The sequence below is a fragment of the Sorex fumeus genome, unplaced genomic scaffold, assembly GCF_029834395.1.
Source record: "Sorex fumeus unplaced genomic scaffold, SorFum_2.1 ptg000003l, whole genome shotgun sequence".
Classification (NCBI taxonomy): domain Eukaryota; kingdom Metazoa; phylum Chordata; class Mammalia; order Eulipotyphla; family Soricidae; genus Sorex; species Sorex fumeus.
In genome coordinates, this window is record NW_026606060.1 from 57,646,578 (window position 1) to 57,667,234 (window position 20,657).

Genomic DNA, 20,657 nt, shown 5'->3' on the forward strand with positions numbered 1-20,657 from the left:
CTGGTGTCAAAATATTGAATGTGATCAAAGTAGAGAGAGAGTAATGTGGAGGTCATCTGCCCCACAGGTAGGGAGAGGGTATGGGATGGGGGTATACTGGGGGTTTTGGTGGTGGAGAATGGGCACTGGTGAAGGTTACGGGTGTTTCATTGTATGACTGAGACTTAGACCCAAAAGCTTTGTAACTGCTCTCACGGTGATTCAATAAATAAATAAATAAATAAATAAAATTATAAAAAAAAAATAGTAAGGTGGAGTTCATTCCCAATTCAATCAGCCTAATCAGTGACTGAATAAATAGCAGTACTCCTATAAAAAATAAAGAAAAGAAACAAGATACTGAATAAAGATTCTGCTGTGTATAATTAACACTAATAAATAATATTTATTAAGATTACCTGTAATAGTGGGCTGGGCGTTTGCCTTGCATGCAGCCAGCCCGGCCAAGCCAGGTTCAATTCCTCCACCCCTCTCGGAGAGCCCGGCAAGCTACTGAGAGTATCTCGTCCGCACGGCAAATCCTGGCAAGCTACCCGAGACGTATTCGATATGCCAAACACAGTAACAACAAAGTCTCACAATGGAGACATTACTGGGCCCACTCAAGTAAATTGATGAACAACGGGAGGACAGTGACAGTGACAACTATAATAGTATTCATCACAATTGATTAGTCCATCATGGAATACACTGTAAATATGACTGGCTTAGTTACAAAAATACTATACTCGGTACCCCATAAGGCTCATGAATAGTCACTAGAATTCTCACTTATTTTATCACCTTCTAACCCAAAAAGAAATGTCTTATTGCACATATGCAATTTTTAAATTTTTTTTTCTTTTTTGAGGGGGAGGATAATTAGGGCCATTTCCATTGGTGCTTTGTGTTTCTACCTAACTCTCTGTTCAGGAAAGACTCCTGGCAATGCTCAGATTAAAAACAGGGTCTTTTACATACAAAGCAAACATCTTAACCCTGAGCATTCTCTCTGGCTCTAAAATATTTCTTATCTGAAGGTCCAGGAGATTTACCCCATGGCTTCAAAGCCAGCCTCACATGCTGGGGGGAAAGGCAGCTCAGATAGAGAAGGGAACACCAAGTAAAGGGTGTTGGGAGGACCCCCTTGGGTTGGGAGATGCATGCCAAAAGTAGACTATAGGTTGAACAGGATGGTCACTCAATACATCTATTGCAAACTACAACACCCAAAAGGAGAGCGAGAACAAAAGGGAATGCCCTGCCACAGAGGCAGGTTGGGAGGTGGGTTGGGGGAAGGGACTCTGTTATCATTGGTGGTGGAGAATGTGCACTGGTGGAGGTATGGGTACTTGATCATTGTATGACTGAAACATAAACACGAAAGTTTCTAAGTACGTAACTCTACCTCACAGTGATTCACTAATAAAAAAAAATTTAATTATAAAAAAATAAAATTAAATATTTCTTATTTGAGATATCACTGGAAATATTTGAGGGGGGAAAATACTCTATTGTGATGTTCTTCAAATAACTGGGTGGAAAAACTAAAAATAAAAGATACATGAGAAAAAAAGTAGGAAAAAATTCCAGACTACCTAGACAACTATTTTAAAAATTATCAGTATCAACAGCCTAATAATGATTCCATTTCCCTCCTCTCCACCCCATACCTCCAGGTTTTCTTTTAGTCTCCAGTGTATATTAAACTCATACAAGACATTTAAAGGTTTATTCTCTGAGGTGATTCTTAAAACAACACCACCTATGCATGCAGCAAATGTCTTATTCAAATGAACTTGTGACAAATTAATGTCACTTACCCAAGTAAAAATGTCACTTATCACCCAAGCTTCATCATACCTCTCTGACTGTTACTTAAAAACTGTATACATTTCTGCATTTTCCACAGTGAATAAATATAAACAGAATTTTCAGAAATCAATTTTAATAATAACTTAGTATCAGGATAGCTAAATTTCAATAAAATTACTTGTTAAATGAATTAATGCTGTAAAATGAAATGATATCACAATGAGAAAGATGTTAACATTCCTCACAGTGATTATGTTGTATCTGATGCCACCAAAATTTTAATGCAGTAAGGTGAGACATTACGGCAGAGCCTGGAAAGCTACCCGTATCATATTCAATATTCCAAAAACAGTAACAATGACGGTCCTCATTATCCTGACTCTGAAAGAGCCCTCAATATGCCATCGGGCTACACTAGCATGTGACAGGAACGAATGGAGATGTTACTGGTACCCACTCTAACAAATCCACGAACAACAGCATGACAGTGGTACAGTGATACAGTGAAGGTGAGACATAGAAGTACATTTTGGGGTGAAATGGATATGAAAATATGTGACTGCATCATGTCATCGTTTCCTTGCATGGATGTCCAGAATAGAAGTGTCTGTAGAGTTTCATATTTTAAAATTTTTGTGGGCTTAATTTCCACAATATTAATATAACAAATAGCGCAACAATCCTAACAGACTTCAATGGGCCATCACTATGTCTGAGTCCTGATGGCTATGATCTTCTTAAATCTCTTCCATTGAGCATTGGTGGAATCTGTATCTTAGAGTCTGTGAAGCACAGTACAGACAATGGGTTGTACGTGATTTTACATATATATATATATATGTGTGTGTGTGTGTGTGTATATATATGACCTATCTTGCTAGATATTTCCTCTTTTCTATTCTCCTTAATTCTCCTTTCCTCTTCACCACTTTTCTCTTTTTTTCTTCTCTCTTCCTCTCTATGTATCTGGACTTATAGAAGCAAATTTACATGAATCCTACAACCATAAATAAATTAATTCTTCTGGAGGGAGTTTGGAAATCAGTCTTTCTTAGCTGGGCCTTCAGATGAAAACAGCACCCTGCAGACACTGATTACAAACTTATGAGACCCAAAGCAACCAACTAAACTGTGTTCATACTTCTGCAATGTAAATGCTATAATATAATAAATATACATTGTTTTCCATTGCTTTTCCCATAACTTCAAAATGTTTGATAATGTATTACATGACATTTGAAAAGAACTGCCCACTGATATGTATAATATTGATTGCTAAATTTCCTTGAACTGAACCCTATAGCTTAGAATGCCTTTACTACTTAGGTAGCAATTTTGACTCATAGGCCAGAAACACTTTCTTATGGAATTCCCAGCAGTTAAAATAGAGAACTGATTTCTACCATATTATCAATTTTTAAGCCATGACTGTGGTTCAAACTAATTTTTTAGCTTATCTATTTATAACTTGCTCTTAATGTCTCAGGGGTATTAATAGTTCCGGGTTCTATTTCACTGAAGCATGAAATTTACAGTGGGTAACCTAATTTAGGTAAGGTCAAAGGAAAAAAGTCAAAAGAACCATAAGTAATCCTTTTCTGTGTGTAATTAAGAAAAAGTTTTACTTAGGAAATATGAGAAAGAGGAGAGAGAATTCCATGAGTGAATAAAAAGAATCACATCCCTAAAAAAGGATATGGATGATTCCAAAATGGAATGCACCAGAAATAAGCAATTATTTCACACACTTGTTACAGTTATTGTATAACAATTCCCTGAAGCATAGGTGAAAAGACTGTGTCCACTTTTCCTCCATTGGTTCCACTCCAAGTCCTTAACAATTTAGGTAGAGCTAATGATTCACAAGTTTAATAGAACCACAAAATTGTGTAGGGTTGTAATGAGATCATTCCCCTCCACCTGAGCCACCTGCCTTTTCAGGGTGTAACTTTTCAGCATTCCCATCCAAATCCTTTTTTCTTACACATAGGCTTTGAAAGGGATTGAAACTAAAAGTTCACACTACCATAAATCATAGTCCCTTATTAAAAAAAGCAACAAGTTGGAATTCTTCAGGAAATAGACTGGTGAGTAAAAATGGCAGTAGCAGTTCAAAGAAACAAATGTAACAAGGTGGTCAAGAACAAAAATAGTCTGATTAAACCTGCTAGGAACCTGGAGGGCAAAAAGATGATGAGAGTCACAAGATAGAACAGCGCAATGGGGTGGAACAAAAGTCTAGCAAATGGCAAACCTGTTCATGTGGGCTCAGGCCTGTAGGACTGGGAGAAACGATGCTCAGAATAGCAAGGGGAATATTCAAGAACTGGAATCAGAAAAGCTAAAGCCTGTTGCTAGAGGACATTCCTTATCCTGCTAATCACTGGAGGTGAAGGTCACTGATCAAAATACCCGAAAATCAAGATAATCTTAGTTAACACTTCACTCTGTTGTTTTAGGACTAGTATACACATTTCACACATATCAGCTTATCTATTCAGTATATATATATGTGTATATATACTTAATTTTATATTTATATATAAACCTATACGTAAATATAAAAGTAAATTATTATTACCACCTATTTAATATAGGATTCAGATGAGACAACAAAAAATTGCATTAACTTGCTTGACTACACACAGTAAGCTAAAAAAGCAAGCATTTCATGATAGACAACCTAGTTGGATTCCTAGCCATGATGCTGAACTCTGACGAGAGAGAGAGAAGGGAAAAGGTAACGAAGATGCTCACTTGGTGGAATTGTGGACAGAAATACTCTGATCAAAATGCCTTTGTATCACTGAATTTTCTCTCTGAAACAACATCAAGGTAGGACAAGAGGACATTCAAGTCCAGTTTTCTGAATGAGGAAATAGGCCTGACGAAGCTATCTGATAATTTAATAATAATAATTAAATCACTAAAGTTTGAGTAGCTTGAGTTACTTAAAATTTATTCTATAGAAAACTGCCTAATAATTTAACAATATTAGAACTCTACTCTCCTTATCTCTCTCCTTATCTTAAAATATTATTCCTCCTTTGTTAAATTTTCTGCTGACATTTAGAAATATTCCCTGCTCTAATTCCTTCCTTGTCTTTTAAAACATAATGCAAGGCCAGAGAGCTAATACAGCCATCGAGTACTTACCTTGCAAGAGCTCCAATACGCTCCTCCAAGCCTTGCCAGAGTATTACAGTGTGCACATCCAGGAGTAAACCCTGAGCACTGCCATATGTGACCCAAAAGACAAACAAAAGAATAATAATACAGACCATCCAGCTACCTCAATCAGTAGAGCGTGAGAATCAAACATAATGCAGTAACTGGAGAGATAATATAAAAGGTAAGGCCTTGCATACAGCCGCTTCTTCAGACCTGGTTCAATGCTCAGTATCTCATTTGGTCTTCTAGCACTGCCAGGAATCATTCCCGAGTGCACAGAGGCAGGGCTAGTTAGTCCCTGAGCACCATGGGTTGTGGCCTGCTTCCCCCAAAGTAAAATTTCATTAAAAAATAATAATGCTGTGGTCATTCAGTTGGGAACTGAAATATTTAGAATCACAAGTGTCATGCCAAACAATTCCCTCACCATTTGATTTTCTTAACTGTGGGAAAAAAAGGTTAATGTTGGGACTGAACTGAGCTACCAGGATGAGCCTATGTAAACTGCTCGGCACAAGGACAGGAACATAGGGACCCATGAAACCATGAAAGGGCCATCCTGTTGATCATCGATTTGCTCGAGCGGGCCCAGTAACGTCTCCATTGGAGACTTTGTTGTTACTGTGTCTGGCATATCGAATACTCTCGGTAGCTTGCCGGGCTCTCCGAGAGGGGCGGAGGAATCGAACTCGGGTCGGCCATGTTGGCCGCTTGTAAGGCGAACGCCCTACCCGCTGTTGTGTGTCTTGACTGATTTGGATGAGGCTGAACGTCTTTTTCTTTTGGCTGCCTTAGTGAATAATTTCATAAATTTCGGTATACTGAAATCGTCAGTCATCCTTTTCTCACAGATCCCTGAAGGTTACTTAACCTGTTTGTTGTCAGTATGCAGATCCTAGGTACTTTGTTTGTTTTCGGTATGCAGAAAAGCTTTCAGTTTTGCCTGTTCTTCCTGTAACTCCTTTGTTGATTACTTCACTGTATTGAACTGTGGGATGGTAATAAGAGGATATTTCGGGGCTCTCTACCTTTGCCACAAGTCTGAGAGAACCTGGGCCCTCCATGACATAAATTTCTTTCGCGTTTCTTGTCTGAGCACCTCCGACTGAACAAAGGTTCATGTAACAGTTAAGTTTATAGTCCTTATTCCATATGACATTCTAATGTTGTATGAGGGCTCTTAGAGTCAGTGTCTTCTAAAAGTTACCCCTCAACAATTACTCATCAAAATCTCTCTGTTAGAAAGATGCTTTGAATGAATTTCTTTATGGGGTCGGAGTAATAGTACAGTGGGGAGGGCATTTTGCTTGCACTCAGTCTACCCAGGTTTGGTCCCTGGCATCCCATGTAGTCCACCAAGAATCAGCAGGAGTAAGCCCTGAGCATCTCTGGCGGTGACCCGAAAAGCCAAAAAAAAAAAAAGAATTTCTTTGACATGCACTTGTGCATGTATACATATAAACATATTAGTTACCTATCTAATTTTCTTATTATTTTCTGTAGTATTGTAGCACTGTCCTCCCATTGTTCATCAAATTTACTTGAGTGGATCCAGTAATGTCTCCATTGTGAGACTTGTTACTGTATTTGACATATTGAATATGTCATGGGTAGCCTGCCAGGCTTTTCCGCGCAGGCGAGATACTCTGGGTAGCTTTCCAGGCTCTCCGAGACGGGTGGAGGAATTGAACTCAGGTCGGCCAGGTTGGCCGCATACAAGGAAAATGCCCTACCCGCTGTGCTGTCGCTCCAGCCGCCTATTATTTTCTATTTTCAAAAATCTATTGAGGGGCCAGAGTGGTAGTATATCAGATAGGGTGCAAAACTTGCATGTGACTGACCAGAACTCCATGTGATCCCTTGAGCCCTGCCAAAAGCAATCCCTGAGCATTGCCGGGTGTGGCCCTCCAAAATAAGCAAATAAATTTTTAAAAAGCTATTGAAATATGTAATATTAAATAAAAGTACTGAGAAACATACATAATTTATATAAGTCGATTGTTCTTATTGATGTGCTTGTTTAAAACTCTTCTGCATTCTTTCTATGAATGCTTATGTTTACCCTGATCTTAAATTTTATGAGAGAACGTGAAAGAGCACTACAAGATCTTGGAACCCATATTTTTAAAAAATTTTTTAAAAAATATTCATCCGACTTCATGTTTCATTGGGAACTGAAGTCTAGGTGAAAGGGGAAACCTGGGACTCACCCATAAATTCTGATCTCCAAACCAGCTTTCTCCAAATTGTGATGGCTCACTGGTTCCTTTGGAAACCTCTCAGTCCTCCAACAGTTAAGAGTAAATGACCCAGAAACAAGAAAGTTGATTATCACGGCGATCAAGGGAAGGTTTCAAGGCAAGAGCAGAGGGCTGATCATACAGAAATGGGGACTTCCTGGAGATTGGCAGGGAGACTTACAACCTTCCACCGTCACCCTTGAGCACCAGGATTGCTTCGGCCATCCCCATGGAGAGGAGAACTCGGTTCGCCAGCAATCTGCCTTTGATCCATCTCAAGAGTCTCAACGCAGCCTAGAAAACAACCTCATTCAGAGGACTGATGTGTCCTCCCTAGACTTCTTTCTGGGAGGGAGTGGTGGTGAGAGAAAGTTAAAAAGGTTGAGAAAAAAAGGGTAACTCTAGAAAGAAAAGAACAGAAGGCAAACGGAAGCGCCCGTGGAGAGGATAAAAGCAAAAGTAGAAACAGAGAAAGAAGCCAGGATGGAAAAGGGACAGAGAAAGACTCCTGGAAAGAACAGCCCAAAGAAGTGAAGAGAAAAAGAGCACAGGACCACTGATTTATGGCTGAGGAAGTTTCTCCCCTTCAGTCCTCCAGGTCAGAGTGAGACATGGCTCAGAGCACTGGAAGAGGAGAACGGAAACCCAGTGTCTAATCCACCCAATTGCTGGGCCCATGGCGGCACCTGCCCACGCTCCGGTGGCCTTGGCCCTGATGTATTTCATCCAGGTGAGTTTTGGAAATGCAGGAAAATGCCTTTGTTTATTGCTACCCATCCCCGCTTTTGTTTTCTGCTTTTGAGTTCTCAACTGTTTGAAGAATCAAGGAGAATAAATGGGAAAAATAAATGGCACATATAGAACTAAAAACTAGATGTGAATGACTTGAATGTTACTTCGTATTTAGTTTGTGTAGAAGTCATGGCAACATTAGGGGCACGAGATGGAAATATGAATAAACATAGCTACTACTGGGACAGCTGGGTGCTCTGGAACTGTCACTTTTGTATTTCTCTCTCTAAGCAGCTCATCTGCCGGCCCTCAAAGTCCCAATGAAATTATCACAACCTCATAATTATATAAATACACTCTGTAGCGCTGTAGCACTGTTCTCCTGTTGTTCATCGATTTGCTCGAGTGGGCACCAGTAACGCCTCCATTGTGAGACTTGTTGTTACTGTTTTTGGCATATCGGATATGCCACGGGGAGCTTGCCAAGTGGGATACTCTCAGTAGCTTGCGGGGCTTTCTGAGAGGGGCGGAGAATCGAAACTGGGTCGGCCTCGTGCAAGGCAAATGCCCTACCTGCTGTGCTATCGCTCCGACCCATAAATACACTCATGACACAAAATTTTCCACACCAGTCCTAATATCATACTAGCATTTTAGGTGTCTGGATTGGAAATAAATTCAGAGGGAGAACTCTGTTTTAAATACCTTACTAGGCTCACATAGGGTCGGAGCGATAGAGTGTTTACTTTGTACCCAGTAGACCTGGGTTCGATTCCTCCGCCCCTCTCAGAGAGCCCAGCAAGCTACCATGAGTATTCTGTCCACACAGCAAAGCCTGGCAGCTATCCGTGATGTATTCGATTTGCCAAACACAGTATCAACAAGTCTCACAATGGAGATGTTACTGGTTCCTGCTCGAGCAACTTGATGAACAACAGGAGGACAGTGCTACAATATTACGGGTTTCACAGAGATAGTACAGTAAGACATTTGCTTGCCTTTACAAGGCTGACCTGGATTGGACTCTTGGCTTCAGTGGATGGACCCCTGAGCACTGCCAAGAGTAATCTCTCAGCCCATAGTTAGGAGTAAGCCCTGAACAGCTGGGTGTGGTCTAAAAATAACTAATAAGAATTTAAATAAGTAAATAAAATACCTTAATGTTTATTTCTCCCCAGTTTAAAAAAGAATCAGAAACTGATGAGCAATTCAGTTACTGAAAAAAGGACTTAGAAGAGTCCTGTGTCATTGGCAGCAGAAAGTTTATAGAGTTTTGAGATTGAGTAAGAGAACTGATGAAGAAACATTTCAGGGTTACTTTCCTGTACAACTTTTTGTAGGGAGTGGTCTGTCTGTTTGGCTTCCTGTCTATCTGTTAAATTTCATCCAAAAATACAGGCTTTAACTGTCTCTTGTATTTTCTTATTGTTTCCTCATTTTCCTTTTTCTCCTTTTTTCCCCTTTCTTGTAAGAGGTCCCCAAAAAAGACTTCTTTTTTTTAAAAAAATCTGCTGACTACCGTAGGCTTTTCTTAAATTTAGAATCCAGAAAGGAAACAGAATTTTTCAGGACTGGGTTAAGGAAGCACATACACTATCAGTTTTAAAGTCCAATTATTTAAAATTTAAACAAAAAAAAGACATTTCTCAAATATTGTCTGTAAATGAATCTAGTTAATCCATTTATAAATTCTTTTCAACTGATATACCATGAGTTTGAGGGTTCCATAAGACTACTGGCAAGTGCAAATTTTGGTCCCTTTTTCTAAGGTCTATGTGGTCTTTATTGCTAATTTTTTAAAACACGGTCATTCAAGTTCTTTGAACAGAGAAGTTTCTAGAATCAAAGTTTACTTAGAGAATTCTTGAGCGAGAAAGTCAACTGAAATATCAGGTAGAACAAGTAGAAGGATTCTTTACTAGGAGTAGAAGGGACTAGTAGAATGTCAAAAAGTCATTAGAAGAGATTTGTCCTTGATTCTATTAGTCATTTGAACACTTAATTATGATAAAATTATGATAAAATTGACTTTGAATTCTGGCTTTGACCACAGGTGTGTGTCATTATCATGTAACTCAAACACTTATATTTTGACTACTTAAACAAAGTACAGTTAATTCTACCCAACTACCTGGCTTTTGAAAATTAAGTGCTAGAAAATATGAAAAATCTTGTGAAATAAAATGTTGTGAAATAATACAACAAGTAGAGCGGTGGTCTTGCATGTGGCTAACCTAGGTTCATCCCCTAGCACTCTGTATGTGTGCCCCCCCCCCCCCCCAGTTCTGGTAAGAGTGCCTTCTGAGCACAATGTCAGGAGTAAGCCCTGATTACTGCTGTGTGTGACCTCAAAGCCGAAAGAAAAAAAAATCCATAGTAGCACAATGGCATAGAGTAATAAATACATTTTTCTTCAATAAGCAAATCTTTCTTTTCCTTCTTTTCTCTTTATGACGAGGCTTTGATGTCCTGAGGGAATGGTAAGGGAAATCTATTCTTGAGGCAGAATTCAATACACATGTGAAAATAATTCCAGCGAGAAAAATACTTTCCTGAGGGACAGACCAGAAAGTGTCTAGGACAAATTAATGCGTGACAATATCATTGCCTGTCACAAAGATGTTGATACTCCAGACACAAATGGGTATTTAGTCTTCAAAGTTCTCCTGCTTCAGTCACAATCTTCAATAAATGCCAAAGTGAAGATGAAAACTAGCAACATGACTGACTCTGCTACCAGCTTCTCATAGTTATCACCCTACCACCAACAGATCTAACACACTCAGCCACAAGAGACAATTGATAGGCTGCTGAGCAGAACAAATAAGACAATTTGCCTGAGACGATTTCTTTTCCCACAGCTTCCTCAGACCAGATGTGAGGAGAATTGTACTAGCTCTGAACAGTAAGTAACTGAGAGTACAAAATCGGGATTAAGGAAATGCAGAAAAAAAGCATGGAAACCTGGAACAGGGTCAAGGTGGCGTTCAATATCCCATCATTTCCACTCAGAAGGACATCAATAGACTTATTTCACAGATGGGTTATCTCCAAATAATGACATGCACTCCCATCATCGAAAGCACTCATCATAGTTCTGCTGATTGACTTTTTCCAAAGTAAGTTTTTTCCATCAGCAGAATTGGTCTCAATCTACATAGTCATAGGGATTTGTAAGACTTTCTTATCTATACCTCTCAGAGACAGTATGCTTCATCTAGACATACTGGGTTCTGTATCTATCCTAAGCACGTCTGTTTGATATTTATAGACTCTTCAGTTTACAATTTGCTTTTATCTCTACCAACTAATAGGTTGTCATATCCTTCAGAAACATGCAGGCGGGCAGGCATCAGGCTATATTTTAACTCATATTTCTATTTATGGAATAATAGACACCGACGATTTTTATTGCAAAAGACTTTATTCTTTCTCCATAGTTGCCTGACCACAGATTGGGTACATCTCTGGTACATATGGTAAGTTTTAGCTATAATATCCAGGAAGACTTTTCAGGGAACTTAATTTTTCTCAGAAGATATTTTAGTTGTTAGTTTGAAAAGTCTTTTTAATACGGTAACAGATGGTGGGAGCTGAAGAGATGTAGGAGAAATCCAATCTACAATCCTAACACCTCTTGGAATAAAGTTACTTTATCTCATCACAAATCCCTGTGACCATATGATGCCAGGATTTCTGATTTCTGTATCAGCACCTCAGCCAGCATCAGCCGATTACCGTGTACTTTCTCAGGGCTGCTCTAGAACTATCCTGGCCAAAAAGGTTACTTAAGTCAGGTAAAAAGCAACTCCCTCCAAAGCCCATTAAATCTCTTACCCGTGGCTCTAATGATCTGACTTAATCATCGTGATAACATAAGGCAGTAGAAAGTGAAAGAAATAGAGAGAATTAAAATCTTATAACCTTTGTACAAAGCATTGCAACAAGCAATCAAAATGCACGTGAAGACCCTCTTGGCACTCTAGGGAAGCCAAGCCCGGTCCAGAGCGTTCACTCTGCAGGGCAACCCCTGCAGGTTGCTGGTGGCAATCGGCGCGCTGCTTCTCCTGTGTGGCCTGACCTCAGTGTGCTTCCGCTGCTGTCTGAGTCGCCAGCAAAACGGGGAAGAGGAAGGTCAGCCGCCCTATGAGGTGACCGTCATCGCCTTTGATCATGACAGCACTCTCCAGAGCACCATGACTTGTGAGTATACCCTGACAGAACCGGGGAAGGGCCCTGAGGTTTAAGGAAACGCTTTGGGCAAAGGACCCTTGTGCTGGGTAGATTGTGGAGCCAACCTGTTTGCCTGGCTTTGGGCGGGGGTCTCAGGGTCATGAGATGTGATCTCAAGGCAAGAGACTGGGACATGCTTGTGCATACAAAGTAAGAACGTTGTGAACGTTGTATGCAAAGGCACCGACGTTGTGACTCCTGGTGGGAAACCAACTCTCTTGGGAACCGCAGGTGTGATTCCTGCTAAATTCAAAAGAACCTTCCTGCTAAGATCCTTGAACTCAGAGCAGGTATCATGGTGCAGGCCTTGAAGATTTAAACTATTTCAAAGTAAATAAACTGTAGATTTGTTGTTGTTTTTTTTTAAGTTAACCAAATAAAAACCAAAGAATGATGAAGAATGGTAAAACAGCGATTGGAACATGAACTGAACAGTATGCTAGAACTCAGGGTGTAGTGACTTGTGTCTTGAGGGAGCTCTGTTCTCAGCATCTGATCTCAGAGATCCTAGCAGGAAGTTAGAGGTGCCATGTGGAGATCATTTTAGAAGTGTCCCAAAGAAAGAATTACCCAGTTCACAGTCTTTTAAACTAAAACAAAACAAATTTAAGATTGAACATATGCCCTTTTTCAAAACTGTCTTAGCTTTTGTTTTTGAAAGCCTTCATTTTTATATGGCCTAATCTATTTTACCTCCTAAGAGGAACCAGTTTTGTGCATTTCCTTCATTATCCCAAATGCCACATGCTAAATATTAGCCCTACTAGACCCTGACTGATCATAAAAACACTTTATAGGGGTCTTCTTTATATCATCTTCTTCCTGGAAATTGGAGAACTCCTTACAGAACAACAGGTGACATCACACCATGATTTTTTTTCTTTTCTTTTTTTTTCTGCAAAAAGAGATCAACATAATATGTTGTTGGCCTCTCCCACTTCTGTTTTTTTTTTCTTTTTTCTTTTTCTCACTGTCAACTCCGGAGAAAAGATAAGTAAAGCAGAAAGCATCCCTTTGTGGCACCCTGGAGCCCCTTGGTTGGTGTGAGAAGCCACAGGTCTGTAACGGGGAGAGGATGAGGTCAGAGATAAGAGAAATACGATGGGAATGATTTGAGGACCCTGCAGAGGGCGAGCTGACTTTTCCAGGGCTCTGGGGTGTTTCCTCGCAGCTGGGAAGGGGGTGAGCTGGGAAGGGAGGGCGGTCTGTGGCCGGGCTGGGGTTCGAGGTTGGCCCCTGAGTTCTGTGTCTTCCTTTACCCACAGCCCTGCAGTCGGTGTTCGGACCCGCAGCCCGCCGGATCCTGGCCGTGGCCCACTCGCACGGCTCCCTGGGCCAACTGCCCTCCTCGCTGGACACGCTCCCAGGCTACGAAGAGGCACTGCACATGAGCCGCTTCACCGTGGCCAGGAGCGGGCAGAAAGCACCAGACCTGCCCCCAGTGCCCGAAGAGAAGCAGCTGCCTACCACGGAGGGGTCTCCCGGCCCCCAGCACGCTTCTTCCAGCTGATACCGACCCCCGACTCCCGGGTTTATAAACTGGGGAGAGGACCGAGATAGCCCGGAGTCAATGAAGATTCACCGGCAGATGGAACTATTCCCTGAGCTCCCATTTGCAAAATATTTATTAGGATGATGAAAAATATCATATTCGGTGAAACAGAGGGGTTCTGGGCTTTCTTTCCAGACATGTAGTTTTAAATATTCTAGTCAGAAATTCACATTCTTTTATACAAAGGCTAAAATATATAACTATTCTCCAGGGATGCTGACTACTGCCTTAACCAGGAAAGCCTCAACAGTGTCTTAAATGCTTGTAGTTCTGCTCATGCAGTAGCAATTTTTTTTCCCTCTGCCAGCTAATCGATTGTCATACCCTTAAGGAGAAAGAAGAATATGGGTACAGCAGTGAATTTGGAGGCACTAAATTCCTGTTAAGTGAATCCCCACTTTTATAGTGAAAGACAATGATAACTGTGCACCTTATGAAATACCAGACTGGACAACCAGAACCCAGGGGTGGAATCACAAGTACAGGACGAGAGAACACAGAGTATTGAAGGGCCAGACATCAAATCTTTCACTCTGGTTGTACTGTGTAGACAAACCGTGCAGAAGATAGCTGTATTTCTATTGTTTTTTTATTCTTCTACCAGAGAATGTACACACAAACATTCCACACTTGCCTGCATGAAGGCATCCACATTCACCCATACATTGCTTTGCTTCTTTCCTTCTTTTTGCTTCACCCTTTAAAAGTTCCCAGCATTCTATGTGGTCTGCAGAGCACCACCAGGAGCTATTCCTTGATGCAGAGACAGGAATAATCCCCGAGCATTGCCTGATGGGCCCCCCAAACAAAAACAAAAACAGCAAAATGAGATTTATCTGTAGGAAATAATCTTAGTCTCTTTACTGCCACCTAGTGGAACCATAATTTTAAAAAAATCATTTTACCCCTGGAGCCCCCGTACATTGCTCTTCCCAGTTCTTGGAGCACTAACGCATGTCTGGATGGAGTCCTTCCTATGGTGCCAGCTTGTCTTACAGAGCTAATCTGCCCACATGTCATTCTACCTCCAAAATTTTTCTCGAAAGCAGAGGAGGTGATTCGGAGGGTTGGAATACTTGCTTTGATGAGGGTTTGATTGCCAACAAAATGTGTGGCCTTGTCAAATGCATTGTATTGGAGAATGAAGTGTATTATTGGGGGGAAAAGCTACTTGCCAGTGACCCTAGTCACTGAAATCTTTAAATCACAACACTCTCACTTTGTACAGAGGGAATAATGATACCTTCAAGGATTATTTTGAGGATCAAGTAAGTTGGGTGCTTAAGACTTGTAAAGTATTAATCACATGTATTTGTTATTTTTACTACTGACATCTAATTTTTGCCTGCCATCTATGATCTTAGGAGAATTATGCTCTAATTTGTCCTTTTGACAGTCAGTTTGCTGTTACATGCCTAAAACAGATTCATTTTATCAATAAAATTTTGTCTATTAAGGTAAACAGCAAAAGATATATGATTCTTCTCAAGATTTAAGAAAACTTAATATTCTGCAATTAGCTCCAGTATTTATAGAGATAATACAGACCCAGAGAGTGGCTGTTTAGCACAGTACCTCGTGAAGTACTACTTAATGTGTTCACTCAACCAAGAGAGAAAGCGTTCTGAGAATAACCTGCCAGTGATATGAATATCTGAGTCATTTATCAAGTTGCCTCTGGAAAAACTCGAGAAGCATAAATTATTAACAGCATATAAGGTGACTTTGGGTTGCCAGTGCTAGAGGAATCCATTCATCATTGGACACACCATGAAATATTCTAGAAAACATTGTTGGGCATAAAAGATGTTTGAAGGTTTTATTCATCAATTAGATTTTATTCTAAAGAGATATTTCTTTAGAAAGACCCTCCCTTGTCTCCTGTGCCCCATTCTTCAGAGATTCCCATTTCTGTGACCCTACCTCCACTGGACCACTATTAGCATCCAAGCAATTTTACTTTATTCTCTATCAGACCATGAGTTCTCTACCAGTTTACGACATCTGAGAGTAAACGCAAGTCTTTTTCACCACTTCCCTCAATTTGATAGAAGAAGGAAGGGTGAATGGGTTTCTCTCTAAAGTTCAGATCAGAGGGCTTTGACCAACATGTTTAATATGAAGAAAGAAAGAAAGAAAGAAAGAAAGAAAGAAAGAAAGGAAGGAAAGAAGGAAGGTGACTGTCATAGAGGCAGCAGTGGGGGTGGAGGGTGGACAGGAGGGAAAATGGGGACACTGGTGCTGGGAAATGTACACTGCTGGAGGGATGGGTGTTGGAACACTGTATGACTGTAACCTAATCATGAAAAGCTTTCTAAGGATCTATCTCACAATGATTCAATAAAAAAAATTTTTTTAAACTTTGTATATGTTTAAATAAGGTAAAGGTAAAGGTAAAGGCCCTCCCGTTGATCGTCGATTTGCTTGAGCGGGCCCAGTGACGTCTCCATTGGAGACTTTGTTGTTACTGTGTCTGGCATATCGAATACTCTTGGTAGCTTGCCGGGCTGTCCGAGAGGGGCGGAGGAATCGAACTCGGGTGGGCCATGTTGGCTGCGTGTAAGGCGAACGCCCTACCCGCTGTGCTATGTTTAAATAAGTATGATAAAATCCAGGGTTGCAAGATAGAAGGTATATAATGCTGCTGTACATTTGCAAAAATCTTTATTTTTAAAAGTTATACTAAATAACAATTCTACCTATGCACTGAAAAATTTTATAAACTGTATTTGCAATTTATTATTAACATGGACACTGTTTCCTTTAAATATATTTTATAAAGAAATTTAAAATATAAAAAATCACTTCACTTAACTTCCCGTTAGTCGTCGATTTGCTCGAGCGGGCGCCAGTAACGTCTCCATTTGTCCCTGTCGCGTGCTAGTGTAGCCCAATGGCATCTCTTCGCTCCGGGAACATGGAGGGCCTCAAACTGATCGTTCATGACCTTGACAAAGAAGTCTGACCATCTGGTAGGTGGGCGGCCACGCGGTCTCTTGACATCCCGTGGAATCCAATCAGTAACAGCTCTAGTCCAACGGTCGTCTTTAAATCTCATTACGTGACCAGCCCATCTGGTTACCTCTCGGAAAGACTGGCAAGCTACCGAGAGTATTCCGCCCGCACGGAAGAGCCTGGCAAGCTATCCGCTGTGTATTCGATATGCCAAAACCAGTAACTACAACTGGTCTCATTCACCTGACCCTGAAGGCTTCAAAATATAAAAAATAAAATAAAAAACAAAAATCCTCTATTTTTAAACACCAAATTGGACCTTTATAATTTACAAAATTTGTGGGGCTGGAGCAATAGCACAGCGGGTAGGGTGTTTGCCTTGCACGCGGCCAACCCAGGTTTGATTCCCTGAGTCCCATATGGTCCTCTGAGCATTGCCAGGAGTGATTCCTGAGTGCATGAACCAGGAGTAACTCCTGTGCATCGCTGGGCGTGACACCTCCCCCCCCAAAAAAGCAAAAAAAGTATAATTTACAAAATTTATGAAATAATCTATTGGAAACAACACACAGACCATTGATTATCCCTATCTGGGAGTCTGAGGTTTGGGCAGGAATCTGTAAATTTGGGAACTATCAAGTGAAAGTTTATATTTTAATAGATGTAACTTCCTCATCTTTAGCATTCTCTTTCTTTTTCCTCTTACCTGTTCTTTAATTGTCCACTTTCTACAAGCTTTTTCCTTTTAGAATATATGAAACCATGAATTATATCGTAAAATGCAGGGGAAGCCCAAGGTTGAAAGAGAAAATTCTCACATTTCTAAACCAGTACTAAAAAATTTGAACAATGAACTTGAAGACCACAAGGAGCTACTTAGCATTCTGTTAATTGCCAAGTTCATTAATTGATGAACTTAGAAAACTGCCCTCTGAGATGAGTTTAAAGTTTTTGCGAAAGTTCAAAGAAGGCAGGTTTATATTTCACTAAAAACCTAAAAATAAAAGTAAATAAAGGGGCTGGAGAGATAGACAGAGGATAGGGCATTTGCCTTGCACCCAACCAACCCGGGTTTGATTCCCAGCATCCCATATGGTCCCCTGAGCACCGCCAGGAGTAACTCCTGAGTGCAGAGCCAGGAGTAAGCCCTGTCCATCGCCAGGTGTGACCCCCCCAAAAAAAAATTTTAAAAAAAGAAAGTAAATAAAAAAGAATCAGGTGATTAAATAGACAAATGAAAGAGAAATAATTACCTTATAATTCAGCTGGAAATTAAACAAAGCTATATTATAGAATTAAGACTTTTATAATGTTAAGGTCCACGATTAGAACTCAAGACACCCATGAGGAGTTCAAGGATTTTATTAAAGAGATTTATTACAGACAGAGCGAGGGGGAAGGGAGAGACAGAGAGAGAGAGAGAGAGAGACAGAGACAGAGACAGAGAGAGTTTTAACTGTCTTACCCACCAGGGATACACCTCATAGAGAAACGGATGGGGTACGACCCCTCACCAACTGTGGGGAAGGGTTTAAGTACCCTAAAACCACATTGTTCTTTCTCCCTAACTCATCTGTAAGCTGATTGATAGTGCCACCTCTGGGTGCCCCTTTGTTCTATTCTTTCCATGCCTGGCCGACCACTAGATTCCTTCTTCTTACTGATTGGCTGGCACTATCTGGAAGCATTGTCGATTTTGTTCATTCTGTTCCCTTTCCCAAGATGTGGTCCCAGGTTAATGCACAACTCAGCTGTCAGTTACAGAAGAGCAAAATGGCTACTAACAACTAAAATGGCTGCACTTTGGTTCTAACAATACCACTGTTGTCTAAATCTTTCCTGGAGTTTTAAGCAATAGAGACACTCTACCACTTCTTCCTTAGCATAAATATTACAAATATGTACTAAACTACAATAATTTTGGCAGTGAAGCTTCTCTATCCATCCTCATAGATAAATTTGGGCTTTCCGTGTATTACACTGAGCAAAATACCATATTTCCCACATTTTCCATCACCTTTTTTACTTGCCCAAACGGAAAGTCCTTGAACCCCCTAGACTGTGTCTAGTATGGTGTAAGTGTCTGAAGAGAGGTGTCTTATCTACACAATATGAAAGAGATGATTGACAGTATAATGCTCCTAAGAGACAGACCAGAAACGTGGGGGCAGGCGGGAGTTTATCTAAGGACAGTATAAGCTTTCTTTTCTGGGAGAAATTGTGTGTAAAAGAAGGTTGAACAGTGATGATTTCATCCAGGGTTCAGGGTCAAATAGGACAGAACAGGGTACCTTGCAGTCACCTACTTCCAGTCCAGGTCTAGACCAGGAACTCCAGCACATAATCTCATTGAGTTGTTCCTGTCGGAGAGAGCTAAATGATCCTTATTCCGAGGTCTGATGTGGGATGTCAAGGTATACAGCCAGGTGGCAACAAAAGGCGAAAGGCAATACAACAGGAGAACTGATGCACACAACAGAGTTTGAAGGGAGCAGGGTGAAAGGGAGGGGTATTGGGGTCTCCTGGGGGAGGGAGGTGAGTACATGGGAATGGGTGTGGGGATGGAATTATGTATATGAGAAGCCACCCTTAACAGTGTTGTACACCAGAGAACGTCAGTCAATTGAAAAATGAAAAAAGGACAGGAGCGATAGTACAGTAAGTACTCTTATTTTGCACTTGTCTAAACTGGATTCAATCCCTTGGCACTGTATATGTTCCCCCAAGTCTGCCAGCATTAATCCCTGCACACAGAGCCAGCAATAAACCCTGAGCACAGTGGGGTGTGGTCCAAAGCCCAAATGAATAAATAAATTAAATAATTAAAATAAAGCATTTATTTGCATATAAACGTATGGAAGTAAGGCAAAAAAAATAAATAATAAAGTGTATGTAACAAATTTAAGAGGTAAGCTAGAAATTGTAAAGGCTTGCAACGGTGAAATCTGTTTTCCTCTGGGGGTTCAGCAACTGGCCAGAAGGCACAGAAGAAGCCAGGATGGCAAGTCTGCCCTTGAGCCTTGCCGACTGAGAAAACAGCTCGTGATTTATGGACCAAGATACCTTGAGAACTCGATAAAGGAAAACAGCTTCAGTGCTGTCTTTGAGTAATATTCCCAAGGTCCTTGTTTCGACACTTCCACCTTGCTTAACCCACAATTGCTTGTGTTCGATATAACTTTGAGTTTGGAAAAGGTGTCCTGAAAAGTGGTAATACTTGAGTGGAAGTCTGCAAGAGTTTCAAACATCAAATAAATACTCTTAGAGCATCTTCTGTCAATGGCGTAGATAGAAAGGTGAGAATGTGAGTTATGGAGAGCGTTAAAAAGCCTGAGAGCCAAGGGGGTATGGTGCCACCAACAGGTCAATCTGTCTGTACCTGTGAGGCGAGTGCATCAGCAGCCTGATGGCACCTTCAGACTTCCAGATACCCCAAAATCGCTGCTGTGCCTTTGGCCAGACCCCAAAAACTTGGGGCAAAGTTTACCAAGAAAGTAAACAGCCAAAAGTTAGGTAGTGGGAGACACACCCACAAACCACATCCGGCTCAGCTATATAATTGGAGGCATGGCTCTCTGGTTCCAGATCAGACTGCTTAATGGTCATGTTCCCAGAGACTCAGAAACAAATCTCGAAACCCAACGGTTTTTGGCAGAAATGCGTCTGGTCCCTGCAGTAGGTTACCGGTGCCAGACCACCCCAGGTGGGAATAGGTTTCGTGCCTTGGCCTGTTCCCCCTGGCGGCTCAGTGGCCGTCATTCTTCAGAGGTCACTGGACAGTCAATTTTGGGCCTACAGTGATGAGACACATGGGTCCTCAAGAGATGGGGGTGAAGCCGGCCCTTTCCATCCTGTCCCAAAAAGACCCTGAGTTGCCACCCACAAACAGCCTCTCTGGCTCCTGATCAAGCTGCTTAACGGCCATGGTCCCAGAGACTCAGAAACAAATCTCAAAACCCAGCAGCTTTGGCAGAAACGCG

At 41.0% G+C, this 20,657-nt stretch overlaps 1 protein-coding gene across 1 annotated transcript; it reads left to right on the plus strand.

Moving 5' to 3' along the window:
* Positions 1-7,881: 7,881 nt before the first annotated feature.
* TMEM52B (transmembrane protein 52B) lies at positions 7,882-13,680 on the plus strand. Its single transcript, XM_056114839.1, has 5 exons — positions 7,882-7,935; positions 10,799-10,842; positions 11,378-11,416; positions 11,974-12,140; positions 13,436-13,680. The coding sequence occupies exons 1-5, from the start codon at positions 7,882-7,884 to the stop codon at positions 13,678-13,680; spliced, it is 549 nt and encodes a 182-aa protein (XP_055970814.1).
* The last annotated feature ends 6,977 nt before the right edge of the window (positions 13,681-20,657 follow it).